Source organism: Periplaneta americana, chromosome 2, assembly GCF_040183065.1.
Source record: "Periplaneta americana isolate PAMFEO1 chromosome 2, P.americana_PAMFEO1_priV1, whole genome shotgun sequence".
Taxonomy (NCBI): Eukaryota; Metazoa; Arthropoda; class Insecta; order Blattodea; family Blattidae; genus Periplaneta; species Periplaneta americana.
In genome coordinates, this window is record NC_091118.1 from 217,468,696 (window position 1) to 217,484,063 (window position 15,368).

Below are 15,368 nucleotides of genomic sequence, written 5' to 3' on the forward strand. Positions count from 1 at the left end.
ACGCACTAACCATTACTCTACAGGTGTGGACTAGCATATTTAGCTTGGCTTCCTTCCATATAAGTCAGTGGCGGCTCCTGCGTATTTCTTAAGAGGAGGAAAGAAGTTAACAGCACGAAATGACACCTTCTTGAATGAAACATGCTACAAATTAGCCTACATGCATACATGTAAGACCAGGTAGTGTTGCGGTTGGCCTTCCCTTCTGTATACTGTAGCAGTAATCTGTTCTTGTAAACTGAGTTTCCTAAATTGTCCAAAATATAATATGTTTTTACTTCCATTCATTGTTGAATAATTGCACAAATTAATAATTACAAGGAAATTCACAACCTCGCAGCATTTTTCCAGCACACTACAGCATCACACGTGTTGGACGAGACTATAGCTACTAACACGTAATAGAACCGTTTTACGGAAATGGGAATGGGAAATAATCTGAAGAAAGCGAGAACACTGCACCCACCCACGTGGTCTGTGTTGCCACAAGTTCAATATCACATGCTTTTGAAGAATGTCAGTTCTTGTAAAGTCATACAATCATTATTGTTCAAAGCTGCCGGTGGCCGATTAATGTTTTATGTTAAAAATAATGCAGTTTGGATTACCTACTTTCAATTTCAAATATATTTGTACAAAACTGACAACTTGGCTGTTGCCCTGTCTAGTATACAATGAATGGAAGTGAATTTCAGGGGCCAAAAGATCTGCGATACTAACATAAAACTACTTCCACTTTGTTTTATATAAACCCGACTTTAAATTTCAAATATCAAAGTTTCAAACCATGAATAGTAGCCTATATAAAGTGCAATGAATAATATTTTTGATTTATAATTTTTAAAAAAAGTTTACATGGTGTCTTTCATAGCGTTGCGTTAAAACTGTTTTTGTTGTGTCTCCTCCTAGATGTGTTATAGCCTGGTTGAATGTACCATCGTTAGGTGGCAGCGGTAGCAGTAGCGAGCTTCCTGCACGACCAGTCGGTTTCTATTTCCCGCCCATGACTGATTCAGAGGAGGATCTCCTCCATCTCCATTCATTTACTTGCTTCAAAACTCTGCTTCTTTCTCTGGCCGCTAGTGCGCTGTTGTCTATGTGTGTTAACTGCAGTAAAGGAGGAATGGATTGACTTTCCTCTACACAAACAATCTCGCATCTTTCTCACAGTTTTCTAGCGTCGTTTAAAGCTCGATCAACCGAGGTCTTCTTATAGCTGTGAACTTAAAAATTATCGAATCTTCCTCGAATTTCAAGAGACATACTTTATTTGACATATATTTTCAAAAGAAGAAAAATGTGAGGAGGACGCTCCTCCCTTCCCTCCCCCGAGGAACCGCCACTGATATAAGTATATTTGCAGCATGTGAACCCAACTCGTAAGCCAGCTCCTGCAGTTTTTTAATTATTTCGCTTCCCTCATTAATGTAGACCCAGACTCTTCAGTCCCAACGAGAACATCCTCAAAAGAGACTGTGAGTCAGTTTCTGTTCACTGATCAATAAAATTCTGTCCTGCCTTATGTTAAAAACTGGAGGCCACGAAGCCCAGGAGAGTCACGGTGCCATATCAAGGGGGCCACGATACCCAGGAGAGTCACGGTGCCATATCAAGGGGGCCACGATACCCAGGAGAGTCACGGTGCCATATCAAGGGGGCCACTATACCCAGGAGAGTCACGGTGCCATATCAAGGGGGCCACTATACCCAGGAGAGTCACAGTGCCATATCAAGGGGGCCACTATACCCAGGAGAGTCACAGTGCCATATCAAGGTGGCCACGATACCCAGGAGAGTCACGGTGCCATATCAAGGGGGCCACTATACCCAGGAGAGTCACAGTGCTATATCAAGGGGGCCACGATACCCAGGAGAGTCACGGTGCCATATCAAGGGGGCCACTATACCCAGGAGAGTCACGGTGCCATATCAAGGGGGCCACTATACCCAGGAGAGTCACGGTGCCATATCAAGGGGGCCACTATAACCAGGAGAGTCACAGTGCCATATCAAGGGGGCCACGATACCCAGGAGAGTCACAGTGCCATATCAAGGGGGCCACTATACCCAGGAGAGTCACAGTGCCATATCAAGGGGGCCACTATACCCAGGAGAGTCACAGTGCCATATCAAGGGGGCCACTATACCCAGGAGAGTCACGGTGCCATATCAAGGGGGCCACGATACCCAGGAGAGTCACAGTGCCATATCAAGGGGGCCACTATACCCACGAGAGTCACGGTGCCATATCAAGGGGGCCACTATACCCAGGAGAGTCACAGTGCCATATCAAGGGGGCCACTATACCCAGGAGAGTCACGGTGCCATATCAAGGGGGCCACTATACCCAGGAGAGTCACAGTGCCATATCAAGGGGGCCACTATACCCAGGAGAGTCACAGTGCCATATCAAGGGGGCCACTATACCCAGGAGAGTCACAGTGCCATATCAAGGGGGCCATCTATACCCAGGAGAGTCACAGTGCCATATCAAGGGGGCCACGATCCCCAGGAGAGTCATCGACAACTTGCTAATTCGAAAAGTCCAAATAAACCACCTCACACTACATGCAGCACGCTATGTAAGCAGAATTGCTCTCAATTTGTGCAACACATAAATGATTGGATAGACGAACGACCGTGCTCTTGTACATAACCTGCAGCACGTCGCACCGTGAACTTAACCCAGGCTATGGCATGGATGACGATGACGATGTCGATGACGATGATGATGATATGTAAATTAATGATGGCAAAATGAGTCCGAGATCCAATGCCGAAAGTTACCCAGCAATTCTGCTACAATTGGTTGAGGGAAACCCCCGGAAATACCTCAGCTACGTAACTTGTCCCAACAAGGATTTGAACTCGGGCCCGCTCATTTCACAGTCAGACGCGCTAACCCTTACTCTACGCTCTACTGCCAGCCAGAGGACCATAGCTACCCATGTCGTACACGTTGGTGGGAACGTGCACACAGCTGTGGTTCACGTTCACGGGGATGTTGTAGAAGTGGTAGTCGGGGCGCAGCTCCATGGGCGTGTACGTGTTGTTGTCCTCGTACACGCTGCGGTGCGCCTCGCCCACGATGAAGGAGTGCTTGGCGCTGTAGAAGGTGTAGTTCGCCGGCACGTCCGAGCGGTTGAAGCCCTCGGCAGCGTCCTCGGCGGCACTCATGATGCACTGCAAGCAGACATGAGGAGGGCTTTTTTCTCGACTGGTTTATTTCACGAAGCTTCACCAACTGCGGTGACCATTAAATAATATAACATTACAATAGGCTTCGTCAGAGTTAAAACTATTTACACAGCCTATAAATTAGGTAGTTAGTTGCATTAGAAAAGATTTTAAACCGTTTTCACGCGGTAGTTTTGCTGCGAGCCGCGTTACTACTAAAGGCTGGTTCACAATAAACCGGGAACGAGAACTAGAATGAAAACGAGAAGCAGATAGCGTGAATATGAAAATTTTTTATTCACAATAAACCGAGAACATAGACGACTATGCAGATCGATATGCATGTCAATAACAATATGTAAAGTCGATATTACGCATTCTGATGTTATTTGTGTATAATTGACCAATGGCGTTCTCTCATGAGTACAAGGCAGCCAACATAAACACAGATTAACCAACTTCGAAATTTCAACTGAAACATTTCATTAGATACGGTAGCCTACTATAAATATGCCCATGCATCTTTATTATCACAACCTATTTTAAGTCTACCATAACGTAAAATAATTAGAGAAGAAACATTTGTAATAGAACACAAATGAACACAACAGTAGTTATTGAATTGAAGCATGAATATGTAGTGTGTTATACAACCAATACAGTAATAAAATATCATTCACTTACGATCGGTGTTCAAAGCTGCAGCTATTGAAAGCCACGTATTCTCCTTCATTTTCTCATCTTTATATTGAAATCCTTACATTTTCGATCAGAGGCGCGCCGCTTATCGTAAATGTAAGGATTTCAATATTAGAATCTCATCAAATAAAAGTTGCTCCATGATGCACAGCACAGAACAAAATAATGTATAGGTTATTGCTACAAAATATACGACGACAAAATAGCTTTTAGATGGCAATAGAATGAATCTAATGGGCTGTGATCGGAAACGTGAACGCCAAAGTTGAAACTTGGCCAACTCTCCGTTCCCGACCCCGGGCTCCGGCAAGCTTTTCGTTAATTGTGAATGCTCACATTTAAATGTACACATTTTAACAATTTTACCGTTTTCGTTTTCGTTCAGACTCTCGTTTCCGGTTTATTGTGAACCAGCCTTAACTGTTTCCAAGTACAAAACTACCGGACGACGCAAGAGGCCAGTGACAAATGAAGAACGCAGACCGGCAATGCGAAGAGACGCGAGTGAAGGCGCTGCGGTACGTGGCTGTGAAGCAGAACAGTCGAGGAGCCGTCGACTGTATAGAGTGTGTTAAACAAATTAATATTGTAACTTTATTTCCACTCAACAATAGGATTTTATTCTTCCAACAATAATTCCTTTCTACAATTCACCTTAAACGCTCTAGTCAACAATAGGATTTTCACTCAACACAGTATTCGTTATAGCACTCCACTGACGGCAATGACAATTTACTTGGACTCTTACGAACAACAATGAACTGTTAATCTTAACTAATATTTACAAAGCACTATTTACAAATCAGAACTGTCAGTTCTCAGTTCACAGTTCTTCTAGCTCAGTCACTCGAGTTCACAGTATCTCGAACCACAGACCTTCAGAGACAGTTCACTGTACTCGAACTCAGGTCCCTCCAACTGCGGTCCACTGTACTCGAACTCAGGTCCCTCCAACTGCGGTCCACTGCACTCGAACTCAGGCCTTCGGATGCTGATACAGTTGCGGACGCACACTCGAGTCGAACTCCGGTACACAAGACTGGCTTTCTTGCTTGCTCTGGCTTACTCACTGAGTGGCTGAATAACTGAAAACTGCCTCGCGTTCACTTGCGCGCGTAATTTATACTCACACCACAGTTTCTGGAAAGTACGAGTTCTGGATAGATCGCGATATTTCGACGCGTGTCTCCATTCTCGAATCATCTCGCATGCTGCTGCTCCCCTCCTTCACCGCGCGTAGCCATGCCCCAGGAGGCAGATGCGCGCGCACCCCGCCCAACACAAGGCCGACTTAGCCTCTCCTCCGTCGGTCGTGAGATCGAGTCTCACGTGGGCGTCACAATATTTTGAGAGATGCTAGCAGTCATCAAAACAAGAAAACAGTTTAATAAACATGGTTAATATCTTCCGAAATATGAGTAGGCCTACTTGTTCATCAATATCATAGGGATGCTAAATGTGATTTCCATTACATTAAAAAAAATCATTATTTAGAGAGGCGGTAGTATTTATCAAAACAAGAAAAAAGTCTAATAAACATGTATCCCAAGATTACATTTCGTACTAAAGAAGGGCATTGGAATTGACATTGTATTTTTTCAGTAGGTAATTTACCGTCTGAATGAGATGAAGGTGATAATGCCGGTGAAATGAGTCCGAGGTCCAACACCGAAACTTACCCTGCATTTGCTTATATTGGGTTGAGGGAAAACCCCGGAAAAAACCTCAACCATGTAACTTGCCCCGACCGGGAATCGAACTTGACATTGTAAGAACAGCATATCTTTTAATTTGAAATCTCTGCTTGTTTCCTATTGGATATCCAGCATCACATGAAAATGAATTAAGAAAAGGGTAACAAGGTGTGATTACCCAAGAGGAAGGACAGGAAGACGCGTTACAATTGGTGGAAATCAATCTCCAATGATGCCGATGATATTAATTTTAGAAGCCATGTTTATTATACTTTTTGATGAATACTGAGTGCAGTATAAACCCTGCGCGCGCCGCTTCACATGATCTTAGGCGCCTGCGCATCGCAGCGTAATGTCCGCAGGGCACACGACAGGAAAGAAGCCAAGGCAATCAGAAGGCGGATTACAGAATTCTAAACATGCAGAACACTGGAAATGTAAGCACTGCAACTGAAGTTTAATAAAACGATCTCATACGTTATGTTTCTGTACTTCTGCATTGACATCACCATCCAACCAATTAAATACCATTTCAACTTGATATTAAACGGTTTTAAACTATCATTCATTCATTCATTCATTGTTCTGCCCAAGGACAGGTCTTTCACTGCAAACCCAGCTTTCTCCAATCTTTCGTATTTTCTGTCTTACTCTTTATCTCCTCATAATCCTTAGGTCTATATCTTAATGTCGTCTGTCATCTGACATTTTCTTCTGCACCGAGCTCTTCTCCTGTTCCCCATTCCTTCCAGTGCATCCTTCAGCAGGCAGTTTCTTTTCAGCTAGTGACCCAACAAATTCCTCTTTCTCTTCCTGATCAGTTTCAGCATTATTCTTTCTTCACCCACTCTTTCCAACACAGCTTCATTTCTTATTCTGTCTGTCCACTTCACATTCTCCATTCTTCTGCATATCCACATTTCAAATACTTCTATCCGTCTCTCTTCACTTCGTCGTAATGTCCATGTTTCTGCCCCATACAATGCCACACTCCATACAAAGCACTTTTAGTTCTTTTTCCAGAGGTCCGCAGAAGATGCTCCTTTTCCTATTAAAAGCTTCCTTTGCCATTGCTATCCTCCTGACTTCCTGGCAGCAGCTCATGTTACTGCTTATAGTACACCCCAAGTATTAGAATAATAATAATAATAATAATAATAATAATAATAATAATAATAATAATAATAATAATAATAATAACTTTATTGGGTTAAGAAATATTTACAATGCAGACTTAAGATTATGTGCAGCACACGTTTGCCGTTATTAAATGTTAAAAAGCGCTTACAATACAAATTTAAAATCATTTGCAGCACACGTTTTCTGTGATTAAATGTTACGCAGTGCTTATAATAAAAAATTAAGGTTATGTGCAGCACACTTTTTCCGTTATTAACTTCACACTATAACCAAACAAGAACCTAAGATACACACCTAATGCCTTTGTTGTTTTGCTAACAGTTAAATTTTGTGTACTTCTTCAAATAAGCGCAGACATTGTACGTGCTTTAATAGTGTGAAATCTTAGCCTCAACTGTACCACCCCTACTTGTCTGTTAAGTTTTTCAACGGATATGTTCGGCAAGCGAGCGGAAGTCTATTCCATCAATTCAGCTGTTACCCCGTTATTCCTAAATTAAATATATGATAATTTTAGAGGTGTAACACAATTTTAGCATACGAAATCGATCTAGTTCTCAATGAAACTACTGTATGTTCTATGAATTAAATGAGACTAATTCCCATTTCTCAAGAAAAATATTTATAAATAGTTGATGGAACAGCCTCCATATGTTCAATGCTATTTTCTTAAAGTGGAATCCTCTATAGTGCATCATACTAACGAACCAGCGAATAGGGATTATAAAGAATGGACACTTCGCGTCGGTACCTTTGATGTAGCCGGACTGATTTCAATGACCTTCAAGCCAGCTAAAGCGTGAGATTCTGCTTTCTCCCTAGAGTTGGCGCTGACATCACACCAGCTAGAGGTCGACACAGCGGAAATATAACACATATAATTAATACATCTAGGTACATTATGTACTCAAATAAAATAAACTGGATCCATAAAATAATAAATCCGTCATTAACTGTAATGTCTAGACTCTAGAGTTCCTTTATAATGAGAGTTGAGACGTTGACCCCAACAACAATTAAAATATGTAATGATTTGATAGCGCTGGAAATGGAAAAACAAAACTCTTACGAGAAGTAAAACCATATACCTATATTATATTATATACAAATATTAAACGAATTCGATACTTAATTTTATAATGTATTATATTATTTTATAATATAATTCATTATATCTGAAATATAAAATATTATTATTACAACCAGTTTGTCACTGAGAAATAAGGAAAAGCTGTCAACTTAAAGCAAAGCGTTACTGGATTATGCAATAAGGTAGGCGATGTTTGGATCCTGTGTCTCAACTCTATTCTCAATTATTATCTTAGCGTATGCTCGATTACACTAACCTCTAGCGCTTGAAAGTAGAACTAAACGCTGGCGCACAGAGAAACAAAACAAAGGAAAATTCGCTCAGTGTCCAGTCTTTATAATCCCTATTCGCTGAACGAACCTTCGACTGACTTAGACCTCAATACTGACAGAAGTATGGATGTGTTATAGGCTACCGTTCCGACTCGTGAAGTTTTTCGTTTCTAGCCCTCACATTACTTGCTGCAGCAGCAGTTTATCTTCCCAAACGGTTACAGGGAGCTGTAAAACATTTTTATCGCGCGGGCCGATCAGCCGCTGTCAGTCGAACCCGCGATCACCAGACCAAGTGGACAAGCAAAGCACACCACTGCACTTACCTTCACGGCATCCATCTTGCGGTTCAGCATTCTCTCCACAGTGTCCGCTATCTCCTTCAGCAAACCTTCCCCATCCTTTTCCTGGACCCGTACGTTTAGCTTTTGGTACCGCTGCAAATATAACAAGCAAGACAGCTATCAAGCTCTGGTTTTCAACCATTTTGTTTTGCAACATTCAACAGAAAACTGCACCTTCCAAGTTTCATTCAACCCCTCTCCATATTATTATTGTATATGGCAGGCATGTCAAAACCCTGCACCCTGCAAATCGTTTTTTTTATCCTTATTAAAGGAATATGTAATTGTATGACATATTATTCCAAGGCTAATTGATTTTAGGGTAACATTTTTTCAATGTTTAGCTTACTAATTATATTATAGTCTATTTTGGAACACATTGAGAGCAGTCTGTTTTTTGAGATGTGAATTTTTACTTTTTGTTATTATTATTATTATTATTATTATTATTATTATTATTATTATTATTATTATTATTATTATTTATTATTATATTATTAATATAATTATTATTATTACTATTAAAATTACATTATGATTACATATGCTGGTTTCCCTTCAATTTATAAATTTTCCTGTATTTTCTTTCCTTATTATTATTAACCATTTTTAAAACTTATTTATGTAGCTAAGTTTTATAAAATTATAAAATCACCTCTTATTCTGATAGGTGGATGAATTATTTGCTGCTCACATACTACCATTTACTCAATGCGTACCTTTGTATTACACTCGCTCAAAAAACTGTAGGCCTACACGCGCAATTCAAAAGCGATCAGGATTTGACAATATTGAGTACAACGTAGAACTTTACACTTGTTTGAGTATGGTGAGTGATTGGCCTGTGAATGTGAACGCGTTACGAAAAGTAAAGTGAGTCAGCAGACATAACGAAGACGAGAAATCAGGAATCATAGAAAATAATTAGGGTATTAATTTTTCCTGAATCAAATATAGCTAATAATTATTTTAAAACGGTAGGATTTCATCAGCCCATGTCAAATTAATAATGTTGTGACAGTTTAGATTAGATTAGTAAAGTTTTCAGAATATATTCGACAATGCTTATTTCTTAATCAGTAGGCCTATTGTCGAGGCAAGCCAAACGTGAATTTCTTCTCACACTCCCGTCAAAGGTTAAACGACTTACGACTTATTTTGATAAGCTGTTAAATTATGAAACTACTGAGCGAGGAATACCTGTGAGGCTCTCGAGGTTGTAAGGGAGCAAGAAAGAAACTATTTGCAAAGACGGACAAATAATTTATCTTTAATTTTCAATCCAACACCAGAAGCGCAGAATAGGTTCTTGTACACCCCTCCAGCTAAGAACTGGTACGAGCAGCGCGTGAATGACGCGATCTGCACAGACAGGCGATCCCGCGCACGTATACTGCACATTCAGCGCCTCCTTTCTGACATGCCTGCCTAGACCTTTCACGTCAGAGGTGAAACAACACACTCGAAGTTGGTTGCTTGACGGTTGTCAGCCCACTTTGAGGTCTGTGGATATAGAGGGAAAAATTGGATCGGTGTCGGTTAGAGTTCCCGGGTAGCTCAGTGGTAGAGCGTTGGTACGTCAAACCAAAGGTCCCGGGTTCGATACCCGGCTCCGGAACAATTTTTCCTCGAAATTATTCAAATCAACTTCACAGGGAGTTATACCTGAAATCTTGATTTGCGTACTTACGCGGTATTCTGAAACTCAAATAAAATACCATTTCGGATTCCGTAATAAATTACGTACAGTACATGAATACACTGAATCTTGATCATATGCACTTAGTTTTGTATCAATTAATGTCGAAAATGTACATGTGACAACGAAATCAAAGCACTAAAACGTCAAACGTCAGCCTTTATTTCGCCTCCGCCCGCCTCCACTCGGCGTTGCCAAACGTACCCCATGGTCCGGCTTGTAACTGAAGATGGCTAAAGCCTGGTTCAGACGGTGCAAGTTTCTGTGATGGATTCCAAGGTGGCTGCGCTGATGGCTGCCCTGCGTGCTCACTGGCTGGCTCCCGTGTTGCCTACGGTGATGGTAGTTGTTCACACGGAGCTGGCTCTTTTCACAGTTCAAATTGGAAAATCATCTGCTGCTTCATCTGTTGCCAACACTCATGGTCAAAAAGAAACTAAACCGTGAGTGGAAAACAACTAAAGTCCTACATTAACAGTAGTAAATGTCGTAATAAAGTAATTAAGCTATAAGTGCAAAACAGCTAAAGTCCGATATTTAATTGTTGTTTCTTGGAAACTAAAGAATATAGAAAAAAAAAACAAGTTTAGTTGGAAAACAACGAACATGACGACATGGTTTCAGTGGTGATATTATATGATCATCTTTGGTTTCCAGCCTGCAAACCATCACGAAAAATAGCAAGGAACCTACCCTCCAAATCCAGCAAGCTTGCCATCCACGGAGCCACCAGAGCGCATTACTTCCGGCGAGTGACCGCGCAGGCGACCCATCCGCGCAGCCACCTTGGAATCCATCACAGAAACACGCACCGTCTGAACCGGGCTTAAGACGGTTATCTGCAATATCGACATGCATTTTGCGCTGTTAAGTTGAGGAACCTTCATCTTCCAATAAGATGAAGTAGCGCCCCATTAGCACCAGGGTGTTACAATGATATGGTCGAAACACTTCCACAGCGATGGATTGGCCGTACAACAGACGACAACTGAGTTCTCGCACGGCGGCCACCAATGAGCCCCGATCTTACATCGTGCGACTTTTTTCTTTGGGGATTAGTGAAAGACAAGGTTTACATCCCCCTAATGATTTAGATGAGATGAAACAAAATATCTCGAGATGTGTGGCATGTGTCGATGCAGATAGGATATTACACCGGGTGTGGGGATGAACTAGTTACTAGAATGTCGCCTTGATGTGTGCCGTGTGATACAAGGAGCACAGACTGAACATTCGTAAGTTCCCAAAGTAAACTTGAATTATTTTATAAACGGTATATAGTATTTCAGCTATCTAAAAATTGAAGCCAAAGACACATTGCGTACTGTCCGTTACTCAGGAGAAGACGAGCGGAAAGAATGTGCCCTTCTTGACTATCGCTGCTGATTATTATAAACATCGCTCAGATAAGCATCCCAGTAGCCAGGTTATTACTGTGCAGGAAACATGAGTAACAATGCGTATGGAAATTAAAGCTAAGTCGAACAGAAGGAGACCTAATGTTTCCGCTTACTGCAGTACAAATATTGCACGTGTTGTCGTACGTTATCTATTCACATCCCTTCCTCCTCAGTCCGCTCTCGTCTTCTCCTGAGTCACCGACAGTAGGTATACTGTATAGGAACGGATGAAGATATAAACAAACAGGTCGTCGCTTCGTGTTCGTGGAGTACAGTCAACTCGCAATATAGTGGAGCAAGTCCTGACCAATATGGAGCTATACGTATATAACATATAAACGCATGCTAGAGTCGTGAATAATAACGTGCATTCATAAGTTACGGAACTTGAACTTACTGCAGATATCACTTGAAATGATCTTATATCGCGAGAAACTCCTTTCAGTGTCACGTGACACTATTGGTGCATGAGAACAACACAAGATATTCCTTTTGTCTAACATTTCATCAGCTATTGCGCATGTCACCCACCGCTGAAAACCCAATATTTTTCTGTGGAATTTTCTGGAAATTTCCTAAAATGTCGATTATTTAATTCAGTGATTGGGATCTCGGCACTGACCATCATGGCACACAAACCCATGCTGGACGTCGAGTTAACGTCTTGATAATTTTCAGATTTCTACGCTCTGGTTCTTTTGGATTATGTTCAACACATTTTCTGTGCGTTTTTCATATTGCAGTACCTTTCAATGCACTGTTTGTCACTTTTATGTTTATTTCACACAATTTATATGTAATGTTGTCTGTATTAAGTATGAGAATATCAATTTAATACTCCTCAACTATGCCCTGCAACATTACACGCTTGAGCGTCTTACCTAAGGCATTGCGCCTTTGCAATTAACCTACAAAGATGCACTTAGTTATTTACGTAATAAGACTGGCAACAGAACAGCGCTGACTGGTAACAGTACTCATCATAACTGCGTCCCCGCTTCGACTTACTAGAGCGAGAGGGTACAGGAAGCGTAACTATTTTGTATACGAATACACCTTTACCTGCGCTATGACGTCACATATACGCTACTTCGAATCAGGCAATTACATTCCATCTTGTACAGGGATAACTTATCATTTTATTTTTACTTCAATTTTCATTGTACCTGAGTTTTTTAATGTACTTCACTCCCACCTCTTCTATTAATGAAGTTCAACCGTCTTCCACACAGAACCAAGGCCGCATATACAGTCATAGTAGCCTTACGGTCATAGTAAACAGTACGTTCCAAAAATATGTTCGCGTTTTCCAGTGACGAAAGAGCTTTCAATATTGAATCATTTTCGCACAGGTACTGTCATCCATTTGCCTACGTAGTATCCCGGTTTCCCCCACCAGCTTTTATTCGCCAGCTAGTGGCTGGGCTGTCTTAGCTCTTTTCTGAGAACATTAATTTCTGTTAGGAATTGGACGTCTACGTAATATTATACAACTGTTTAAAATAACTTCAATAAAAGGGCTTCGTCAAGTAATTAACTGTCACGTGATTTCCCCCCTTTCTATGACCCTACGACATAACCACTTGGACGGACAGTAGATAGTTGGCCTATGTCTGAGTAATTTTATCTTTTCGAATCGGGCAGAAGTGAATATTGAATTTACAGTACGTAAGGTACTCTTTTATAGAGTAGGTACAGAATTATTTCAACATGAGCTACTAGTACGAAGAACGAAACTGGTAATTGGGATTAGGTACAGTAGTCTATAGTGCGATAATATGCACATTAGAACTAAAGCCTGTATCCAAATGAACGGCCACCATTTTCAAAAATGTGTTTAAATATCCATATTATGATTACTTTTCAATTTAACTTCATTCTCTATAGCGTACGCTAATGTGCTGTAACAGTACAATATACACTGCATAATGAATACGTCCACATGGACAGCTCAGTTCCTGAGTAAAAACACTCATTGTTAATACTGTACTGTATTTTGATTAAACAAAAACCTAATGAAAATTATTAAACTCAAAAGCAATATTTCCTGGTTTACGTAAATGGATGAACTACTTTTCTTCCCTCCTATACATAGTAAAGTGATTTGTGTTTTACGCCAGTATCATCGAACTACAGTCGTGGGAGGTAGCAAACTGTGTTTCCGGTTCTCTAAAGGTATAGCCAGGTTAATATTTAAAATGTTAGTAAAAATAAAATGATGTCCCTGTACATAGCTACTGTAGACAGCTGAATTACGAAGCCCAATTATTAGCTTGGGGTTTATAGAAGTGTCTAGGTTTACATTATCAACATAAGAACTAATTATTGAAACACGTAGTTTTGAGAAAATTAAAAGTTGTTATTTTGGGAAACTTTTCATACTCACGGCCTTTATCTCCGGCGCCCTGGTCACGCTCTGGCCCAGCTTCCATAGTTCGTCTCCCAGCACGTCGGCCCAGTTCTTAATGCTGCAACAACCCAAAGTTAATGTCTCTTTTCTCGTGTTATCGTGTTCGAGGCTTCTTTTATATTGCACTTTTTTTAAATTCCTAACTATTGAAACATTTTTTGTTCTTATTTTTATATTAGATATTGTTTATGTTTATGTTCCTAGATACAAAATCAATGCAATGTTATGTTAATAAGGCGCTTTTGTTTTATTTTGTAAATCCTCTCGCGACACCCTTAGCTTTTTACACGACAACCCAGGAGTACGAGACCCAAACTTAGGGAACCACAGTAATTAGGAGATGATGATTAGGGGGCGGATTTTTATGTGCTAAAAAATTTAAATATATTTATTTTTTATGTGCCAAAAATTATGAAAATATTTGCTAAAAATAAAAAAAAATGTTTCTTTTAAATATGACAAAAATACCTTAGCTTGGAAAAAAAAAATGTTACTAGGTACTCACCAACCACACTTGAGTGCTAGTAGTTGGCCAACAACAAAGGTCATCTCCAAATTCTCCATCACAAATGCATGCCGATTATCTCTGAACAACGACTTATACTGTGAAAACGATCTTTCCACATCACAGGACGTCAGACGTGCATATTTAAAGAGAGGAATGTCACAAACACAAACACCGTCAATTTCACCTACAGGCACACCCTCCAATACTTGAGCAACTTTACACATTTTTTTATATCCAATGTTTTTCCCAAACACATTCTGGAATTTGTCCCTTAGTACTTGTGCTTCTGAACCTGGTAGCGAGTCTAGTGTAATTTTCACGGCACGCACCTCCCTGTTTCAGACAACAGGTTTTTGGATGTTTCGAGCTTTTTATGGTGTCACACAAAAAGCTTAAATTTGCTAATAGAAAAGCCAAGTCGTTTTTTTTAAACAACCATCTTTCAGTATATCTTGAAGGATACCGATTGACGGAGCCCGATAACAGGGAATCACAACAAGATATATTGCCTTACTTGATGGACATAAGCGAGAGGCGAGAGATTTGTTTAAATTAAATAATATTCATACCCGAGCTCTTACCTGTTGTGTTACACAAACAAAGCGCGGAATGAAATCATCTTCAGCAACAATAAACATTCCTAATTATGTGTTGCAAGATCTCTCCTCCTTGTCCATGTTAATTTATTCTCCAATAATAACACTGATATGCTGCCTAGCAGTTCTCAGAACTTGAGGCGATACTATTACAAAAATGGATCACGGATACACCATACAGCGCTTAGAAACACGAAGCAACCAAGAATTCTTAAAAAGATAACGTGCTTCTGAGTGATATAACTGATCTAGTTTTAAAATATTTAAAAGTTCTTGAAAAAAAATGATTAAAGTAAAAAAACTTCAAGATTTATGTGTTTATAATAGATTTCCTGAAAA

General features: G+C 40.3%; 1 protein-coding gene and 1 non-coding gene across 5 annotated transcripts in view; one reads left to right on the plus strand and one right to left on the minus strand.

Moving 5' to 3' along the window:
• LOC138695131 (voltage-dependent calcium channel subunit alpha-2/delta-3-like) overlaps window positions 1-15,368 on the minus strand; it is a 91,337-nt gene that overhangs the window by 73,982 nt on the left and 1,987 nt on the right. For 3 of the 4 annotated variants that reach the window (XM_069819552.1, XM_069819551.1, XM_069819550.1), the window contains exons 2-4: window positions 13,902-13,983; window positions 8,399-8,509; window positions 2,946-3,183 (exon numbers count right to left, since the gene is read on the minus strand). In XM_069819552.1, the coding sequence (XP_069675653.1) occupies window positions 2,946-3,183; window positions 8,399-8,509; window positions 13,902-13,983 (431 nt within the window). The remainder of the gene's footprint in view (window positions 1-2,945; window positions 3,184-8,398; window positions 8,510-13,901; window positions 13,984-15,368) is intronic. The other variant, XM_069819553.1, reaches the window with a different exon arrangement.
• Window positions 9,963-10,034, plus strand: TRNAD-GUC (transfer RNA aspartic acid (anticodon GUC)). Its single transcript has one exon. It is a non-coding gene; the product is annotated as a tRNA-Asp (tRNA).